At 35.9% G+C, this 20,737-nt stretch overlaps 1 protein-coding gene across 1 annotated transcript in view; it reads left to right on the forward strand.

Moving 5' to 3' along the window:
* The window catches only part of plcd3b (phospholipase C, delta 3b), a 36,015-nt gene extending 21,556 nt beyond the window's left edge, over positions 1-14,459 (forward strand). Inside the window, exons 10-15 of the mRNA XM_043254397.1 lie at positions 3,688-3,838; positions 4,218-4,334; positions 4,438-4,616; positions 7,446-7,581; positions 11,711-11,860; positions 11,949-14,459. Of these exons, the coding sequence (XP_043110332.1) occupies positions 3,688-3,838; positions 4,218-4,334; positions 4,438-4,616; positions 7,446-7,581; positions 11,711-11,860; positions 11,949-12,082 (867 nt within the window). The 3' untranslated portion in view covers positions 12,083-14,459. The remainder of the gene's footprint in view (positions 1-3,687; positions 3,839-4,217; positions 4,335-4,437; positions 4,617-7,445; positions 7,582-11,710; positions 11,861-11,948) is intronic.
* The last annotated feature ends 6,278 nt before the right edge of the window (positions 14,460-20,737 follow it).

Below are 20,737 nucleotides of genomic sequence, written 5' to 3' on the forward strand. Positions count from 1 at the left end.
ATGAAACATCAGTCATGGCAAACATCATAACATAGAGGATAGGTGTAATTTGGAGTGTGCTGTAGCATAACTTTGAAGGCTGTGAGTGTACTTAACTAGCATTCTCTCAATGGAAGGAGACACCTTAAATTAAGTACTCACAGCCCTAACAGCTAACACCTGAGCAAACTGCTCCAACAGTTGGGTAAAGTGGGGAGGGGCTGCTTCAGAGTGGCTAGCAGACTAAGTAGGAGCTGGGTAAAGCTGTTAATTTCTCCTAAAGTCTTTTTTTTTTCCTGCACTCTTTCATCCAGTGTCCAGATTTTCCACAGTAATGGCAATTGCCCTCCCTCTTAGGACATTTACCTTTCTGCCTGTTCTCAGTGTTGACCTTAAAGGATGCTGCTGCAATCCTTACTCTGGCTTTAACATCAGAGTCTCTTTCCCATGTAGCTAGTGTGTTAAGGTTAGTTCTGAGAGTTTTGTTAGACCAAATTAGATCTAGAAAAGGCAACGCTTTTCTGTCCTCTGATAAAAGGCCATCAACCCACGTGCGAACGAGTGGTCCTTTATGATCCAATACCTTCTCTGAAGTGTCAGCTATTCCACTATATGCTGCAGCTGACTGACAAAACCTTTCAGTGTACTCACTTACAGTTTCATCTTTCTTCTGCATACAACTAGTGACCTTTGACCAATCCATTTTTGGTCCAACAATGTTCTTTAACTCTTTCAGAACTCCCTCTCTAAGTTCATCTTTACAGGCATGTTGTAGCTCCGAAGTAACAGCTGACTCAAAACTATTGAATTCAGATTCAGTTAGAATTTGTGACATCAGCTGTGTGATTTCTGCTAACGACATGTCGTAGAGACGCATTTTGCAAATTAAGGCTCTTCTAAATTCAGGAAAATTTGTGTGGGCTGAGGGTAAGCTCTGGGATATTCTCTCTATATCTTTAGGTCCAAGCATTTTTGCAATGCTTTGGACCTGGACAACAGAAGAGTTGGGAAGAACACTTTCAACTGACTCAATTCCCTGAGATCTTCTCCTAGCACCACATACCTTCACTGAATCTACAGGCACCTCAGTTTCAAAGAAGGCTTGCAAGTCAGGATATGTGCTATCAGGCTGACTAATTTCCACCTCAGTTTTTTCTGAAACTTTGTTGTGGTTTAAATTTTTTGTCAAAGCCGATATTCTAGCACATAGCTCTTGGTTCTGTTCCTCTAGTTCTGAGATGCGCTGAGATTGTTGTGTAGCTAGTGCTAAGCCAAATTCCCTGTGGCAGCAGATAATGCCTTTCAAATTGTTCTTACGTAAACATGCTCCTAAAACCTTTTTACACTCCTCTACAGACTAAGTCTTGTCTGGATGGATCTTGTATTTCTGAGTTAGCTTTTGTCTAACTTTCTCAGTAATTATAAGGTTCATTTGCATGCCTAAAAGTGATTTGAATTCACTATCTGACCACAAAGGAGTTGCAAGACCACCTTTCTCAGTTGTGGAAGTCAGTCTAGCATTCTTTTTGAACATTGTAGATTTTGTTTTTGTTACTTACACAAAGAAAAACACTTAACGTCTCTCAACAGAGGGTACACTTGTTAACACAGATCAACTATGGTTAACCTTCTCTAACAAAGTAGAGGATAAAACAAACAATTAGCAAGTAATGCCAATCTTCCCTGCCTAAAACAGAGGATAAAGTCTTCCCTGCCTAAAACAGAGGATAAAGTCTTCCCTGCCTAAAACAGAGGATACACAAATATTAGCAAGTAATGCCAATCTTCCCTGCCTAAAACAGAGGATAAAGTCTTCCCTGCCCAAAACAGAGGATACACAAATATTAGCAAGTAATGCCAATCTTCCCTGCCTAAAACAGAGGATAACACAAACAATTAGCAAGTAATGCTAACCTTCCCTGTCTGAAACAGAGGATAACACAAATATTAGCAAGTAATGCCAATCTTCCCTGCCTAAAACAGAGGATAACACAAACAATTAGCAAGTAATGCTAACCTTCCCTGTCTGAAACAGAGGATAACACAAATATTAGCAAGTAATGCCAATCTTCTCTGCCTAAAACAGAGGATAACACAAACATTAGCACGTAATGCTAACCTTCCCTGTCTGAAACAGAGGATAAGCAATTCTTCCCTAAAATTAATTTCTAGAGAATAACCTAGTTAACCAAACCCTACAGCTGTCTGTTAACTCTTCTCTGACGGCGCAGAGGTTTACATGTACTGGTCTGTAATGGTTCTTTGGAAAGAGTTACACTCACCAACCCTTAGTTGTACTGAAAGATTCAGTCTGGATCGAAGTCAGATCTTTGTTGAACTTGAAGTTGAAGTTTCAGTCTGGATTCAGATGAGCAGCTCTATCCGGGTCACGGCACCAAAACTGTTGGAAACTTTTTTGTAGCTTCTTTTTAAGAAGAGACCAGGAGATTCTTGGTAAAGCAGGAGTTCGTTTTTTTATTTCGTTGCTGTAGTCATCTGCAAGAAGTCTTCAAGAAATCTTTAAGAAAGTCGTCAAGCAATCTCCAAGAAAATCTTCAAGAAATCTCCAAGAAACAAATCTAACTGAAACATGTTAGGTTGAAGTATATATGTTTCAGAAGGGGAGGAGTACACAGAGGTGGAGACCAGTAAAACAAAAGTATGCAAATGCGGTCAGGAACTTAGCCCAGAACAGGAACTTTCCCGATCCTTGATCTATTTAGCATCTAAGTGTCATTCAAATGCATAGGTGTTGTAGAGACTAAAACAAAAGGCACAGTTGTACCTCAGGATAAGCATTCACACTTGACCTACCAGATGTTCAAGAACTGAAAGACAAAAGATAACTGTCTCGGGGCTTGGGCTTCCTGCTCTTAGAATGTTAATCACAATACACATTCAGCATATACTGTTATATTGGAATCTGTGTTTAACCTTTTATAAATTTGTAATACAACATGTATTTCAGCAGGGTAATTGAAAAAACCCACATACTCCAGCTATTACAACAACATGGCTTCATAGTAGAAGAGTCCAGGTGCATAAATGATCTACCTGTATTCTACGTAAAATTTGGTACATTATTAAATGAAAAATTCTCTTAAATGAAAACTCTTCAGCAGCTCGATACCTATTTCAGGCAAGAATGGGACCAAATTCCAACACCAAAACTCCATAAACTCATAAACTTTGCCCAGATGTCTTCAAACTCTTTTAGAAAAAAAAGAGATGCTACACCATGATAAACATGCCCCTGTGTCAACTATTTTGAGAACCATGGCAGGCATAAAATTTGAAATGAGCTCTTTTTGTGCATAAAATTCTCAGTTTTAACATCTGTGTTCTATTGTGAAGAAAATATTGGCTGATGTGAAATTCTTTTAGTTTTGATTTTGTAAAAAAAAAACTAAAAAAAAATCCAAACATTTCCGACATTCTTATATCCCTAACACTTCAGGTTTGGTTTCTGTATGTTACAGTTGTGAACAAGTGTCAATATGTGGATGTAATAAATCTGGCTTGGTGTATTTAGAAGTAAATTGTTGTAACGTTGTAGCAACTTTTAAATGCAGTGGACAATTCCATGTATGGGTCACTTTACTTTACTTGACTTTCCGTCAGTATTCATTTTTATTGCCATCATTATCATCATCACTTTTGTATTTTATATCATTAATTTAATCACATTTTACTATTTCATTTCCTCAGAGGGACTGCAAGTTGAGTACAGAGCTGTCTGATCTTGTGGTGTATACTCACAGTGTTGCTTTCAAACAATTTAATCAATGTGCCAAGAAGCATCCCAATGAAATATCATCGTTCTCAGAGAGTGATGCATTAAAGCTAATCAAAGAAACAGGTACTTTATGCAAGCACATGTTTGGTATTCAAGTATTTTAAAAATATATAAAATTATTGTAAGTTATGTAAAACTTAATATTATTACTGATTAATTTAATTCATGTAATCTTTTCCACATCTGAAATGATGTATTGCATTTATTAACATTCTGCCGTGAAGGTATCTAATTTTACACATTATTGGAATAAAATAACAGATTTTTTTTCTTTTCTTTTGTTTATACACTATTTTATGTATCTTTAACTACAGACACGCTGTTCTGTTATTTATGTATTTTTTTCAAAACATCTATAAGTTTAACATCTACAGTAAAAACAAATGTAACTCATCTTATTTGTTTGTTTGAATGGGTCTAAAATGGCTTTATTTTTTATTAGGGAAGCTGTTTGTACGTCACAACAGTATGCAACTGAGCAGGATCTACCCATCTGGTCAGCGTGTGCAATCTTCCAACTACAACCCTCAAGACATGTGGAATGCCGGTTGTCAGATGGGTAAATATTTAAGCAAAGAAAACATGCAGACTACAACATTTTTTAATATGACTGCGTTGTCAAAATTTAGAAAAAAAAATGACAGGAAAAAAATATTTTACAGTGGCATTGAACTTCCAAACCCAATGTGAAGAAATGGATCTAAACAGAGGCCGTTTTTTACCAAATGGCTGCTGTGGCTACTTGCTAAAACCAAGCTTCATGTGCCAGCCTGATTCAAATTTTAACCCGGAAAACACTGGGGGAGGCCCTGGCCACAATCCAACACTGCTTACTATCAAGGTATAGCACTAAACCTTTATTAAAACAAAACCTCACTTCCACTGAGTAAAATTCCCTGTCTATTTCCTAAGACAATGCTACATAATGTCACAGTGTTACACATTTCTCACATTTTACCAAATATTTCTGGTAAAAATGATCTGATGATGATGTATTATAATAAAATATACAGTACACAGCATAAATGATTATACCTCCTCTGAAGAAACACAAAATATATATTTTCTTAATCACAAATACAACTCATGGAAAACTTTGTGCAATAAGTACACATATTTTGTTGATATTTTGTATAAAAAAATAAAAACTGGCTTATGACTGGCAAGTAATAAATGTATGAAAGACATTATCAAAATAGTCCATCTGCTATTAGTGTTTTAATCAAAATTTTATAAAGTAATATGAATACTTTTTGTATGCAAATAAAATAAAAACAACAACTTAATTCAACAATTTGTCTCCTCTGTGTCTTTCTGCGTCACCGTAGCACCATTTTGAAGAATACACTTATGACACAGAAGAGTGTATTCAGTTGATGCAGCAGCCCAGCAGATACTCCCCAAAATGGTGCTGTGGTGACGTGGAGAGACATCCTCACAGTTTTCATCCAAAATATCTTAAATAGTGTTCAGAAGATAAATAAAGCTTTTAAGGGTTTGGAATGACATGGATATAAGTGATTCATGACAAAATTTTAATTTCAGGGTGGAGTAAGTATACTTTTATAAAGTGCACTTAATTTGGAAGTAATATACTTTAAAAGAACACACTTAATTGCAAATTAAACAATGTTTTCACCCCATTTTATTTGTAATTAATATTAAATGTATCAAATTTAAATGTAAACTTGTGAAAAAGAAGTACACCTAAGAAAAACTTGAAAGAGCACAGGCTAATTAATATGATGTTTTTTGCCATGTGAAAGTCCATGGTATTAATAATTAATTACATTAATAAAAAAAAATTTATCACATTTTAAAGTTATATGAAATGCAATAAGATGAGCTTTTGAGTGATTGAGTGGTGGCAGCTGGAAAGGCCCTATCACCCTTTGTTTTTAAATGTGAACAAGGGGCAACTAAAAAAGGCCTGTAAGAAGATCTGGAGGATGAAAGAGGAGTAAGAAGATATGTGAGATAAGATGGGTCTTGATCATTAAGAGCCTTAAAAACATATAACAAAATTTTTTGTTAAATTCTAAAATTCTAGAATTGCCTTTGTGGGCAGCACTTGCAGGTACTTAGGGACCTTAAGGAACCTTAGGGCACATAGCAAGAATCCTTAGGGCACATAGCTAGAACACATCCTGAACAAACTCGTTGACAGAAAATGTTTGCAGGTCTACTACCCTCCAATGCAAGCAGGAGCAGAGTTTTCATTAGAAACTTTAACTAAGAAACTTTAGCTCGACTGACTGCAAAGCCTATGTGCCAAGCTATAGTGCTCTGAACATTAGAGTCAGATCCCAAAAGGTCACAGAGGGGACCGAGGAGGATTTAACCTTCTCACCCCCCTGAGGAACCTGATAATCAGATCATGCTTTCCCAGCGATCTCACATCCACTGTGTCGTGGTTAGTAGCAACAGCTGCTACTTAAACTGTAAGGGTGAAGGGAGATAGCCTTTGCTCCAGCCCCTGCTGCAAGAAGGAAAGCACAATTATAATCAGGCATCTTTAAGGGGTCTTATGCTTGAGAAGAGCACCACTTGACAGGTTCTTCTTACGACCATAAGCCTGTCTGAAAGGCCTGTCTCGAAACATGGAACTATGCGTCTTTCAGGTCTTTCACTGCAAACCAATCTCAGGGACTGATGTGCCTGAAGATGCATGTCTGCATAAGTACTTTGAACGGAAGCCTGTAGACCATCTCTATCTTCGAGCTTCTGAACCACCTACTGCTGCTCGCTGGTGAGAGAGGGCGAAGAGTGAATCTGAACTGGTCTGTCCAAAACCCTCTGACCTTTCAGGTGGCCCAGAGAAACTGCTCTTTTGTTACCCCTGTGGGGGTATCGCAGGTGCTTCATGTGTGATAATGAACCTATACTGAATAGCTTATCAGTGATCTACTCTCTGTGTTTTAACTGCCGCTCCATTTAAAAATTTGAGATTTACAGCTATTCAAGGAACCAACAAGATCTGCATGACTATTGCATGCAATATCTTCCAGCCTCTTCCGTGTACTCAAGAGTGTTTTTATGCATATCAAACATCACACTTCACACCTTCAGCACTCATATATCATATATTATTATATAAGATCTTTACTTTGACTGAACTTTACTGTGGGAACTAGGCACTTCTTACTATACCAACTTTAGTAAAACACCATAATAATTTTAATACTGTTAGATCCTAAATGACTGACCATAGTGTGGATTCCCAGAGTAAGGATTCTATATGGGCCTTGCAAAAAGCTAAATTAGTTTTTGTTCTTTGGCTATAGTAGATAGATCCATTGTAGAAAACAACCATGCATGTCACTTTTGCAGGCTTCATCTTGAGATCACAGACACTGTCACTGAAGAACTCTAACATCTATTGTAAACAAAGAGTAATCGCTGAATCTTTAAATTCCAGAGGGTGTTATGAATTATGTTGTGCACTGTAGATGAAAGGGTAAATTCGATACAATAACAATACATCATCACTCACTTTAATCAAAGAGTGGGAGCTAACAAGTACATGCACTTATCATTCTCGAGGTGTTTGTTTTTTGGTGGAAAACAATATGATATTTAATTAAATTACAATAAAACTGTAGCATCCTCCATTGCCATATTTCTACCATACGATGTTGCCATACATGCTCAGACTTTTGTCTTGTTCCAGGTGATTTCAGCCCAGCAGCTGCCTAAACCTGACAAAGAGAAGCTCAGCTCAATTGTAGACCCTCTTGTATGCGTGCAGACTTATGGGGCTCCTATAGACAACAACACAAAGAAGACGCACCGCATTGACAATAATGGTATTTCAAAAGATTTTTTTTCAGAATTCTGTTTTATTTACCTATTGTGAAAATTATCACACACATAGAGACACAGCAGATTTCTACTTAGAGGTTAAAATTGAATAAATTGTTAGAAAACGTTTCTAAAACAGAAAAATTCTAAATCAGAATCTCTAAACACTTTAGTGCCATTAACGGTTCAAATTTGCACTCAAGTTTATGCTTATTGCCCAACATTTGAACTGTAAGGGTCATTTTACTTTGATTTCTTTGCTTTAATTTTTTGCCTTAACTGCACCTCATGATGTCATTTTCCATCATAAAAATTTTTCCCTCCATTTTGAATTTTTCCTAGAAAATCTCTCTGATTTTCACCATGCTGGACATCAAGTTCTAAATCCAGAATGTCTGGATTCAGGACTGGTACCCATGAAAATCTAAGATTCTCAGCAATTTTGATACCAAAGCAAAACACAAAAACATGCTAATTAAAAAAACACTTTAACACTTTAAAAAAACTTAAAAAAAAACTGTTTTAATAATAAAGTCAATCAAAAAGAAAGTGTACAAAAACTATTACATTCTTTATACTAAATTTAAATTATACTATATTTAAAGTTTCTGCAAGTAATAAATGTATGAACAGTAATCAGGTCTCACCCAAATTTAATTTGTCTTTTAAACTTTTTAATTAATGAAATTTAAATACATTTTATATTTTGATTAAATGAAGGGGATTTACAGTTAAAATTAAAATATTGTGTGATTATTTCTTTAAAAAATGAAGATTTATAAAAAATGTTTTCAACAGTATTAGTAGTGTAACAAACATTCTACTAAATAATAGTAATGGTTCAGTGCCTTTAGTTAAACTTATTTAGACTGGTTGTTGTGAATACCTAAATACATTAACTGACGCTGGTCTTACTCAAATGAAATGGTAAAATGCTTCTAAAGTTGCTCTTAGAGCAGTTCTGGAGATGTTGTGCATTTGTCCTCATTGAAATGGCAGATGGTGAAATCACTTCTAGCTTCACAGCTCTTCACAGCTGTATGTAGTAAACAAAACCTTGTGTCTCTGTTTTTTATTCATTAACACAGAGACACGCAGATCATGGGGGATTACTGGCTTGGTATTAAAATACTGGGTCTTTTAACAACACTAAGTCAAACCATTCTCAAACAAACAGTGTTCTATGCCAAAATTATTGTGAGGCTGTATCTCTGTAATTCTTTAGCATATTTAAAACAAATTTGATGTGTCTTACAACAACTATGAGCTGAGGGTATCTGCACTCTTTTCTTCAGGAAAAAAACTTAATCACAAATACCCTTAAATTACTCAAAACGTTTTAATGAAAATATTATAATAGATTTTGATTAGATTTACCTATTAAATGAGACTCCTTGGATCATTCCAAGAACATAAATATCAAATATATTGATGGTACTTACAAACGTTCATAATGAAATACCAATGCATTTGTAAAATATAACATTCTACACTCACCGGCCACTTTATTAGGTACACCTGTCCAACTGCTCATTAACACAAATTTCTAATCAGCCAATCACATGGCAGCAACTCAATTCATTTAGGAAAATAGACATGGACAAGATGATCTGCTGCAGTTCAAACCGAGCATCAGAATGGGGAAGAAAGGTGATTTAAGTGACTTTGAACATGGTTGTTGGTGCCAGACGGGCTGATCTCAGTATTTCAGAAACTGCTGATCTACTGGGATTTTCTACCGAGTGGCACAATCCCAACCAGTTTTTGTATATGGGAAGAGAAAAAATGACTTTCAACTTTGTTTGCATTTTTGTGCCATTAACTATCATTTTGACAATTGGGTCTAAGTGCATAGCCACCACGCTATGTTTTCAAATTTTCTATGGTGGTTTAATGTCGATCAAAGTAATGGTTTATAAAATATTGATAAAAATCATATTATAGCATGTTTGGTATCACTGGACTCCAACCGCTGGACGATTCAGGAGTCTAAAAAGGTGCTCCCATGAATATAAGTTAACTACACCCAAAGTTGATAAGTATGTGAATATTTAAATTTTATCACTAGGTGGCAAAACTTCTCAGGCTCATTCAGGTCACTGTACTGACGCATACCAAGTTTCGCAATGATACTATAATGCATTTAGTAAAAACAAAGATTTTAGCACAAAATGGCTGATCCAAAAATGACATGGGAGAGAATTAGGTAACATATGACTTGGCATGATGCAAAAAAAGAGATCAGTTTTGTGATTTTTTGCCATAATATTCAGAAGTTGCTTCAGAAGAAGCAAAAATATAAATTATATATTTATAATATAAATCTCCTGACTATTTGGTGCCAAAACACTGCAGGTAGTCCTACGCCATGCCTGTTATTACACATACCTAGTTTGGTCTCCATACACCAAACCACTGTGGAGATATAGCTTCAGGTTTTTGCATGTTTTTCATGTAATTCATTCACAAGTTATTTGAGAACAGTTAAGCGAATCAACCTGAATTTCATAACTTTTTGCTTTTAGATCCTACCCTGTTACAAGAATTCAATTATTAAATTTTCACAATTTAACAAGGATCGTATGATGCTATTTTTAATATTAGCTATGCTCCATTTCTGTCAGAACACTGCTTATTTCAGCAGTAGAGCAAGCAATGACAAATTTAGCGATTCTGCCTAACCTAACAGACAGGTGATCATTACAGACAGGTGTGTTGAAGCAGGGTTGGAACTAAAGTTGGGAATGTAGCTCTTTGTGAGAAGGGTTGGAGATTCCTTGTCTTTAAAAATTAAATGAAAACTCTGTCATTAATTATTTACCCTCATGCCATTTTAAACCCATAAGACCTTATTCATCTTTAGAATGCATTAAGCAAAAGACTGATCTGGAGGATGCTGATCTCCTGTAACAACAAAGGGTTCTAAAATCTGGAACACACAGATGAGGCCCTGGAGAAGGTGCAGAAGGTACTTGCCTGGAACACGCAAGCAAGTGCCTTGAAGTAAAGGTTTGCTCTCCAGAGCTTAAACTTGCTGCTGATGTCTGTACATCTTCTTCTTCTCTGGGCTAGAGACTCATAGTTGAACATAGTCGAACCTCTTTGTCTTTCTAGAATAGAGACTCAGAATGTGCTACATCTGTTGCTGTCTTCCTGGATGAAGACTCTAAATGAAGTCTGAAAGTAGATTATCTCCTGTGGTGGTCGTGGCTGTTGCTGCCTCAGAACTGAAGACTCAGAACTTGGTATCTGTTGACGTCTTTTCCATTGCAGTACTCAGACTTGAGCTGTACTGGATGCTCTGTTAGCATCTCACCGTTGCAGGCCCTGCTATCGTATATTGTATTAAAGATTGAACTGTCATGCATGCATTCATTTGTCTATTAACAGCTGAGTTTATGTTAGATGTTGCACTACAAGTCACTGTCACTGAGAATGCTTATTTTGCTGAATAAGTATAAGATGTGTGTTGTGTAGTCTGCATCAGTTTAAGGTTTGAGAACATAGCTATGAATGGATTTGGATGCAACTCTGTGATCTGTTTGTTTCACCATCTACTGCTACATCCAGAGTTCCAAAGGAATTTTTTAAGCGGTCACAGGCCAAAACCTTAGAAATCACTCTGTGAAGGGCAGAAACTGCACTTTAACCAATGAGAAGACCAAAGGTCTTCTTCTTGTGCTTTAGGAGGTATCTGGCTTTATCTGTTGCTGTTGGACAGTGTGCTTATGTTTGGGCACCAAGATCCAATCAAATCATAGCAATCCTTCATCCACTATAGTGGTCAGAGGGGCCCTGCCATATACTGGGCCCTAGAATGTGCTGTCTACTACACTACGTTTCTGTGCTTTGATAGTGGTAGGACCCTTGTTGTCTATGGAGCTCTAGGATTTTATCATAAATATTTTACTTTGTGTTCTGAAGATGAATAAAGGTCTTATGGGTTTGATATGGGGGTGAGTAATCAGTGAAAGAATTTTCACTTTTGTGTGAACTATCCCTTTAATGAGTAAGTAAATACAGCTCTTTAGCTCTTCATTTGCCTATGTTGTGCTTGATCCCTTAGTTGCTGCTTGCAGCCATACTTTTATTTGTTATTATTATATGTGTATATAAATTTCTCCTTCTCATCAGGCTTTAACCCCACATGGGGTTGCACCTTTAAGTTCCAGCTGCATGTGCCAGAGCTGGTATTAGTACGCTTTAAAGTTGAAGACCATGACTACGCCACCAAGAATGATTTTCTGGGTCAGTTTACGCTTCCTCTCACAAGCATGCGGACAGGTATGATATGTTAATATTTTTTGTTTTTACTGAAACAAACTGCCCTTTTGTGACTGCTCACGCTCATTCTACAACATCTGTTCTGCAGGTTACAGACATGTTCATCTGCTAAAGGCAGATGGCTCTAGCATGTCACCCTCCAGTCTCTTCATCCACATTAAAATCACACCTGGCTACAGCAGTCCTGCTAGAAAAATTGGTTCTTGTGGTGCCAGGGAATAATGCAATGAGTTAAAGCACGCAGGATGCTCTTATTTGGGAAATTACATTTTTATATCAAATTTGAGACCCAGACGAGTGTGAGGCATTATCATTTATTTAAAAATGCTGCAGAAGCCATTTCACACAATGGAATATAATGTGTTTTTCTTGTTTTCCAGTAAACATAAGTAAATATTCTCAGTTTTTATTTTACAGGGAAACAAAATAACTAGACTGAATACAGTGTAATATACTGTAACATGGACACAGAGGCAGCATTGGGATCCATATGCGAAAGTTTATTAAATACAGATCTCACATAAAGAGTCAACAGGCAGTGTGTCAAAACCAAAATAGCAGTTTGACATAAAGAGGGCAAATCCAAAAGGGCAGAGTAGGTAAACAAGCAATAGGTCCAAACCACAATTGCAATCCAAACAGGCAAACATAGCAATAGGGGAAATCCAGGAAATCAGTAATCAGAGAAACAGGCAGAGTCATAAATAGAGTAGCAGGCAGAATGAGAAGGGAGAACGCTCAGTAAGGCAGGATAAACTGCCAATACTTCGCATTTGAACACATGGAGGGCTTCTGGTTATAAATCCCTCCAAACAGGAAGTGGATGCAGAGGAAGCAGAGCAGTTGAGCACAGCGAGGGCTCCCTCTGCTGGTTGGATGTTACACATAGCAAGGTATGACTTGAATTAAGTTAAGGCTTACCATTTAATTGTGACAATTTCTGTATATATTTTTACTGGAAAACAAGATAATATGTTTAAGAAAAGTATTATTATTATTATTATTATTATATACATAGATGTTCAAATCTAAGCATATTCAAAAGGTACAATGTCAATGTTGTTATGTGATGTCTTAAAATGGCAATGCTATACATTTAATATGTACCAGCTCATGTTATGTAAAATTGTTACATTTTCCTAACAAAACATTTTTACTATGCAGTTAATAGTGGAAAATGAAGCATATTTGTTGACAATCACCAGCCAATGTAGTCCTTATGTACTTTGTACAATAAGAGTTCTCTAAATCTGCTGCACAAGATGTCAACATAAGACAATTTAAGAAAGCAAAAAGTGATTTTATTTGTTTTGTTGCCAAGTTAACTCTAAAACATTTTGAACTCTTATGTTAAAGTATTTAAAACACAACTTGTGTAGCAGTTACTTAGTTCCTCAAATATTTATCATGTATTTATAGAATAGTAATTGTAATAAAATAGTAGTATTAATAGAATAGAATCTTTAGAGTATTTCTCTCAAAGTACAGTTTTGGCTTTAGTAGTTTTAGTCTAATTATAAATGCTTGAAAACACTATGTTCTGTTTGTGTTGATATGTTACCTGATTGGTAAATATGATATTAATACTAATGAACAGAATTAATGCCAAGTACTCCATCATGTAGCTGTAAGGTCCACGAATTTGCCCAAGGAAGGTGTCCAATGGTGGAAGAAAGTTTCCTGCATTTTTTGTCTCTTCAGCACGTAATGTTATTCAATTTTAGGCTAAACTCAAATCTGACTCCATGTTAAAAATTAATCTGACTCCATTTTGTCTGTTTCTAAATAGTGTTTTGATATTTGGTTATTCTAGTTAACTAGTTTTTTTTTATCCACTTGTTCATTCGGGTGCACATGTAGCTAGCAAGGATACATTGTAATTTACTCAATTACAGAGTGAAACAGTATAAGACCAAATGTAACCATTTCTTATCAGTCAGGTAAATATGTATTATGCCAATTCAAACACATCATATTAATACAAAGTTCAAGAATCAAGTTCTCGGAGACTAATCTAAAAGTAAAATGTGCATACCTGACCTTAAGAAATATATAGTATGAAGTGTAGGGAAACACTCCATACTAAGGGCTTTCTGGTTACAGAATCTCGCTGACCCTTGCTACTTTCCTTTAAATACCAAATCAACATGAGACATCCCCCCCAAATGAAGGAAAGTACCAAAGAATTGGAATTTGCATTAACCCAAGTGTCAGACTTGGGTAGTTTACGCCTCAGTGGGAACAGAAGGTAATTTACATGGAATGACTCTTGGAGAGGGCACACCCATTGCAATAAATAAAATAGCTATAAAATCTTCAAATCTTTGTTAACGTTAAGTTTACTTCTCTAGAAATAAGACCATTGTACCAGTCGCACTGAGACATTTCAAATGATACTAGACATGACTGTTAGTCCACTCACATTGGCCTTTTTTATGTAGCAAGCTGAGTAGAAGGAAAGATTGGGCGGAGGGGTTTTAGAAAGAACCGAATGGGAAGGTAGTTTCCTACTCCTCCACTCTGTGGGGTGTCTTGAAGATGTCTTTATGTTTGCATTGTCTGTTTCACAGGAAATAAAAGTATCTGAAGTTCTTTTATACTTACTTAGCCATTATTTTTCAGACATTCTTTGTCACTAAGTTGTAACTGCTGTTTATGCATTACTTACTACCAGTAACTAAAAATTCACCTTTGCAGTGTTTCTGTTAACAGCATCCTGTTATCGCAAATTACAGAAATGTTGGGACATTTTTTAATTTTTTTATTCACAATAAAACATATAAACAACAAATGTTTAAACTCAGAAATTGTACAATTTTATGCACAAAATGAGCTAATTTCAAATTCTAATTTCAAATTTGATGCCTGCTACAGGTATATGTGGACGGGGGCTTGTTTACCATTGTAGCAAATAAGCTCACCCAGGTTAAAAAAAAAAAAGTACACTTCCATAGCGTAAATAAAGTGCTCTACTTAATATACTAAAATGAGTATTTAGTAATTCATAAGATAAACTTGAGAACTTTATGAACTAAAATGCACTTTTAACATACTACCTGTCACGGTGTGGTTTGCGAGAACAAACACTCAACAAGTAAAATAAACTTAAACAGTTTTAATCTTCTGCAGACTAACAGAAATAACAACATAGTCTCAAACAGGCAGGCAGAACAAAAACCACACGCATTAAAGAAGAAGTCAGACAAACTGAATATAAACACACTGGACTTAAATACACACAGGAAATTACTAAATTAATTACACACACTAAGATAATTAACTAAAAGTAGGTCACAGAGCACATGGCACAAGACAAAACAAAAACAAAGGAGTCCACATGTGTGACACTACCTTTGTATTTAAAAAAAATATTTAGTTACCACTTATATTTTACTTGAGTGTAGTATTGTATTAAAGATGGCTTTAAGTGCGCTACACTTCATGTCGTCACACGGTGAAAGGTTTTCTCATCCTTTCTCATCCTTTCTCTGCTTTGCCTGCTCAGAGAATTTAACAGACAAAACCAGATCAGCCTAACTGTACACTCACAAACTTAGACCATCTGACAGAATTGTTACTATGAGGTGAATCACATCTCACGTGTATAGTAAGGACCGTCTATCTAGTCATGATAAATACGTATACATTTCAGTTTCACCAGGCAACACATTTTACAGCCTTATTTTTCCAGCTAATTTTACAACTAGTCACTAATCAAGCTAATTTAATCACAACAATGCATATACAGTAACACATGATTATATATAATCAGTTTTTGTTTTTGCCAGTAGTCAAGTTTGTTGTTTTACACACATGCACACAGATATTTCATAAACGACATATTCGTGAGATGCAATAAAACTTTTAAAAACGTGCCCATAACAACAAAAGACAATACTTTATTGAACCTTTTTTGATAAGAAATTTGATTATTGTTTCTGTCCAGTCTGCTCGTTTTATAGTGTTTTACCACAGCTGTGGTCTGTTTTTTGTCAGGCAGTAACATCTGGTGTATGATCATATTTCTAATTTGAGGCTGTATTGTAGATTCTGGCACCCAACATCACAAGATGATATTTTAAGCTCCTTATGTAGCTGAATCTGCTGTTTTGAAAGATCTGCATCCAGCTAGTGCTAACATTACTGTGGCATTGTTAAATTTGAATGGCCTGGTCGTGGGTCACTCAGAAAAAACAGGCCAATCAGAAGAGAGGCTCATGAAAAGTAATTAGACAGGCCAAAATGGAGCTGCATTTGACAGAACTCCTGAAAAAGGAGCTGTAACACATATTGAAATTTGGTTACCTATACCACAAATATATGTGTGTATATATATATATATATATATATATATATATATATATATATATATATTCTTAAGGACATCAAAACGACATGGTGCATTTAATAGTACAATCACTGATTCATGTTCAGTCATATTTGGGGGTTCCTCACCCATATTCATTAAAATACCAGTCATAGCCATTTCTGGGGTAGAGGATGCTACTGCAGCAATATGCGATACTTGTGACAATCTGATGTCTCGAGTGCCTTTGGGTCTTGCTCCCTGTTTGTGCCATCAATTAGTCTGTCAATGATTTTCTGCATTTTCCTTCACACTTGGTATAAACTGTTGAGATTCACTAGATTCACAGGACTCACCGGCTGTATGCTGAGGGGTCCGGGATGATCATCTGCTGTATGTTCTGCCTGATTTGGTCCAGGAAGTAACTTTGTTTCAAGAACTGCAATCCTTTGTAGAAGGCAAGGCAAGGCAAGGCAAGTTTATTTATATAGCACATTTCATACACAATGGTAATTCAAAGTGCTTTACAAAAGAGGAAATAAAATAATTACAAGATTTAAATAACAATAAAAGAAATTAAAATAAAATAAAAACACTGATTTAAGATAAATTGAATTTAAAGCAAAAAGAGATTGATTTAAAACAGTTAAAAATAAAAGAAGCAAAGTAGCACAGTTTGGACGCAGCACAGTGCTCATTCTGTAAATGCACAACTAAACAGATGAGTTTTGAGTCTGGATTTAAAAGTGACTAATGTTTCAGCACATCTGATCTCTTCAGGAAGCTGGTTCCAGATGCGAGCAGCATAATAACTAAAAGCAGATTCTCCTTGTTTGGTGTGAACCTTTGGTATTTCTAACTGACTTGATCCTAGTGATCTGAGTGGTCTGTTAGGTGTATAAATAGTGATCATATCTGCAATGTATTTAGGTCCTAGTCCATTGAGTGATTTATAGATGAGTAAAAGTGCTTTAAAATTAATTCTAAATGTCACTGGAAGCCAGTGTAAGGACCTGAGGACTGGTGTGATGTGCTCTGATTTTCTGGTTCGAGTCAGGATCCTGGCAGCAGTGTTCTGGATGAGCTGCAGCTGTCTGATGTATATTTAGTAGGTTGCTTCAGAAGCATAAGGTATTGTGAGTGTAACATACAACAGTAATGAAACTATGCATTGAAATGTACTCATCATGCTTAATTTTTTTTTAAAAGCAAGTACTTCTATACTTTCACTTAAGTAAAAATTTGTGTTTACAGCTTTCACTTGTAATGGAGTAATATTTGACCAGTAGTTTCTATACTTTCACTTGAGTAATAGATTTTTGTACCTTGCCCGCCTCTGCTCAGCAGCGAGTGAGAGAAAGTCCAAGGTTTATTTAGCGTGGGTTTTACTGGATGCAGCTGTGTAATCAGGTTGATGTGTAATGCAGGTGAAAAAAAATGGATATTCATTCACCAAATTTATGTAAATTAGGTACTTGTAATTAGAGTAAGTTACATTTTAAAATATTCATAATCAGACTATGGTTATTTTTTTATGGATTGCATGATTACATATTTTTCATCTTTTAATTTCCCTTTCTAAAGTTTTCTTCCTATTATATGTTGTATGCTGAGTTTGTTTTTTTGTTGGTTTTTTTGCATTTATCCTGGCTCTTCCAAGCTTGGTGATGCTGGTAGATGCTGAACATGATTTTGAAGCTAAAAATAACCTTTATGCCTTTGGAGGGTTGTTTGATGGGTTTTCGTTACAAAAATAATTCTAGTTTTAAAATTATAACTTAAAGAACTGTCTTCTGGGAACAGCCGTGTGCACGTCCCTTAGCGTGTTTCGGCTGACTTCTGATTCAACGTATGATGTATGACATAAGCTGCAACATACATCAAGTCAGAGGTCATTCAAGACCAGCTTAAAAGAGCAAAGTACCAGCCTTAACCAGCAGAGCACAAGCTTAAACCAGCAGCTTGTTTGTGTCTGCCCTTGTTTGGCTTTTCCTGTTCTAGTTTATCTTGATTGATTCCTCACCTGTTTACCTATTTCAGTTTTCCCTAATTGTCCCAGTGTTTAAAAACCCATTCTCTTTAGTCCTGTTAGTCAGTCCTTGAAATACATATGTTGTTTTGTTTAAATCAACTTACTTTGGAGTCCAAGTATTTGCTCTCTCCCTTACAACATGTTACGTTACAGGACTGACCTAAACTGAAGATGATAGCTGAGGACTGGTTATGTAAGCTTCAGAAAAATGGTTGAAATTTGAAGAGATATGTAAGGTATTTCTCCACATTTCTCTGGAATTCTGTCACATTTCTCAGTACGGGGGTTATGGGTGCTGAAGTCTAAATGAACTGTTAGTACTCCGGAGAGGGTGCCCTCCGGTGGTGATCAGAGAGAGCCACAGAGGTCTGACTTCTGACAGTTTTATTGCTATTTCTTCTCTAGTTTATTATGATTATTTATGTCCTTTTTATGTAAAGCACTTTAAATTACCATTGTGTATGACATGTGCTATAAAAATAAACATGCCTTTCCTTGCCTATAATCTTTTCATTATGACAAGTTTTACAAACGTGTATAAGTTCAAAGTTTAAAAAAAATTATAAAGGAACTGATAGGCCAATTACAACATTTCTCTTATCAAGTTTGAGGATGTCTTCACCACTGGTTCAGGATGGTTTAAACTTTGGATGAATAATAGCTGCAGGCACTAGCTCAGGATCAGACATCATGTTCCCAAACTGTTTTGTCATACTATTTAAGAGGACATCAACCAGTGGCATGCAAAATCTCAGCGACATTATGAGGGTGGTAATGGTAGGTAGAAGACATCCCATCTGAATGTTAAAATCTCTTTGTAATATGATTGTAGTGTGGTGGTATATTCTCCTCAAAAGGCAATTTCCGCTGGACTGTACCTAACACAAGCAAAAGAAATTTTGAAGAAATTCCTTTATGATTAGGACTGGGTGCTGAACGAGGCAGGTGGAGTTAATGGTAATGAGCAACACCTGCGCCACTCACAATCCTGAGTTCCAAGGATGAGCTCTAGATGCATAAAAGGAGGAGTGACATCAGTTGAAGATAAGAGAGGACCAAGCGTGGGCTTTTATGTTCTGTGTGCAGTCATCCGTGAGGGGCTGCTGCTTTCCTTTTAGTTATTTATTTTATTATTAAAGTGTCTAAACGTTTGCTGGTTCTCTGCCTCCTTCTTTCGGTTCTCTGAACTTTGCTACACTGATCTTGACAGCTTCTTGTAGGCTTCTGTTCGCATTATTTACATCCACTGTAGAATCCAAACTGAGCAAATGACAAGCACAGGTCATGCTTTGGCAGCAGGAACTGAAGGCCATCATCCTCATTCAACATCAATGAATTTCACTTCTGTTTCACCAGGGTCATCATCTTCTTCTTTTTGAGTTGATACTTCCTTAGTTTCCTCTTTAGTGGTGACGTTTTTTTTTATCTTGTCTAAACACACTAAATGTCTTAATAACATTTTACTGGATCCAGCAAGTGTTCTGTAATGTGCCTTCCTCATTGCTTCTTTCACCTGCTCCTTCATTATTATTATGGCTGAATCAATCTTGCACCACACAGTAGTTTGTGACATGACTTTGTTTTATGGTTGTAAATCCCAAATAAGGTTTTGGAATGAAAGGTGTGAATACACATGACTATAGAATACACATTCTTTGTATCTTCAAACTTCATCTGTTTAAAATTTGAGTAAGATGAAGATGTCCCACATATCTTCTCTTACAGGCAGCTGTAGTCAGTTCACTACATATCTTCAAGTGACACCTGTGCTTTCTCTGTAGAAAACAAAACAAGCTATACATAGTAGTTTTAGTTAAAAAGGCCCAAAATCATCTTAGATTTTTTATTTAAGATGACAAGCTCCTATCGTTGGCTGTATTTACCGTACCTACACAACCAAGCATCTTAAAACTTATGGTAGATAACATGTAACAATAAAATGTGCAAGACAGATATTAATTTATTTATTAATTAAATAAATGCATGCTGCACCATTATGGTGGACAAGCGACAAATGACTACTAAACTAAATTAACTGCTTATCTAGAAATCTCTTTTCAAAGTTAAATTCACAGTAGAATTTAATGTTACCCCAAACAATGTTTTTTTTCTAATTAGCATCATCTCGACCTCAACCTCAGTATATTTCATTATGCACTTTATGCACATTAGTACTTTTTATCCCTGTGTTCACCAAACCCTTCTTGAGTGTTTGCTACAAAAAAGCTAATTTATTAGTTTCATATGACTATAAAGCCAATCCCATTTAAAGTCCCAGTCTGATGAATATGCTGGAGTATGTTTTTGGATGAGCTAGCTTTTCTTGAAACTCTCTCAAACAACAAGGCCATGTAAAAGGGGTTTGCATTTGGCATATATTAAGCAAACTAAAGCTCAGTTTAAACATTTGTTATGTTCTCTGTTCTATGTATTAGATATAACAAATATCTTGAAATATAAAGTAATGATTAGAAGAAACCAGTGCCATAAGTATATCTACTAGTATTACTCGCAAAACATGATGATATTTAATGGATGT

Source organism: Puntigrus tetrazona, chromosome 12, assembly GCF_018831695.1.
Source record: "Puntigrus tetrazona isolate hp1 chromosome 12, ASM1883169v1, whole genome shotgun sequence".
Lineage (NCBI taxonomy): Eukaryota > Metazoa > Chordata > Actinopteri > Cypriniformes > Cyprinidae > Puntigrus > Puntigrus tetrazona.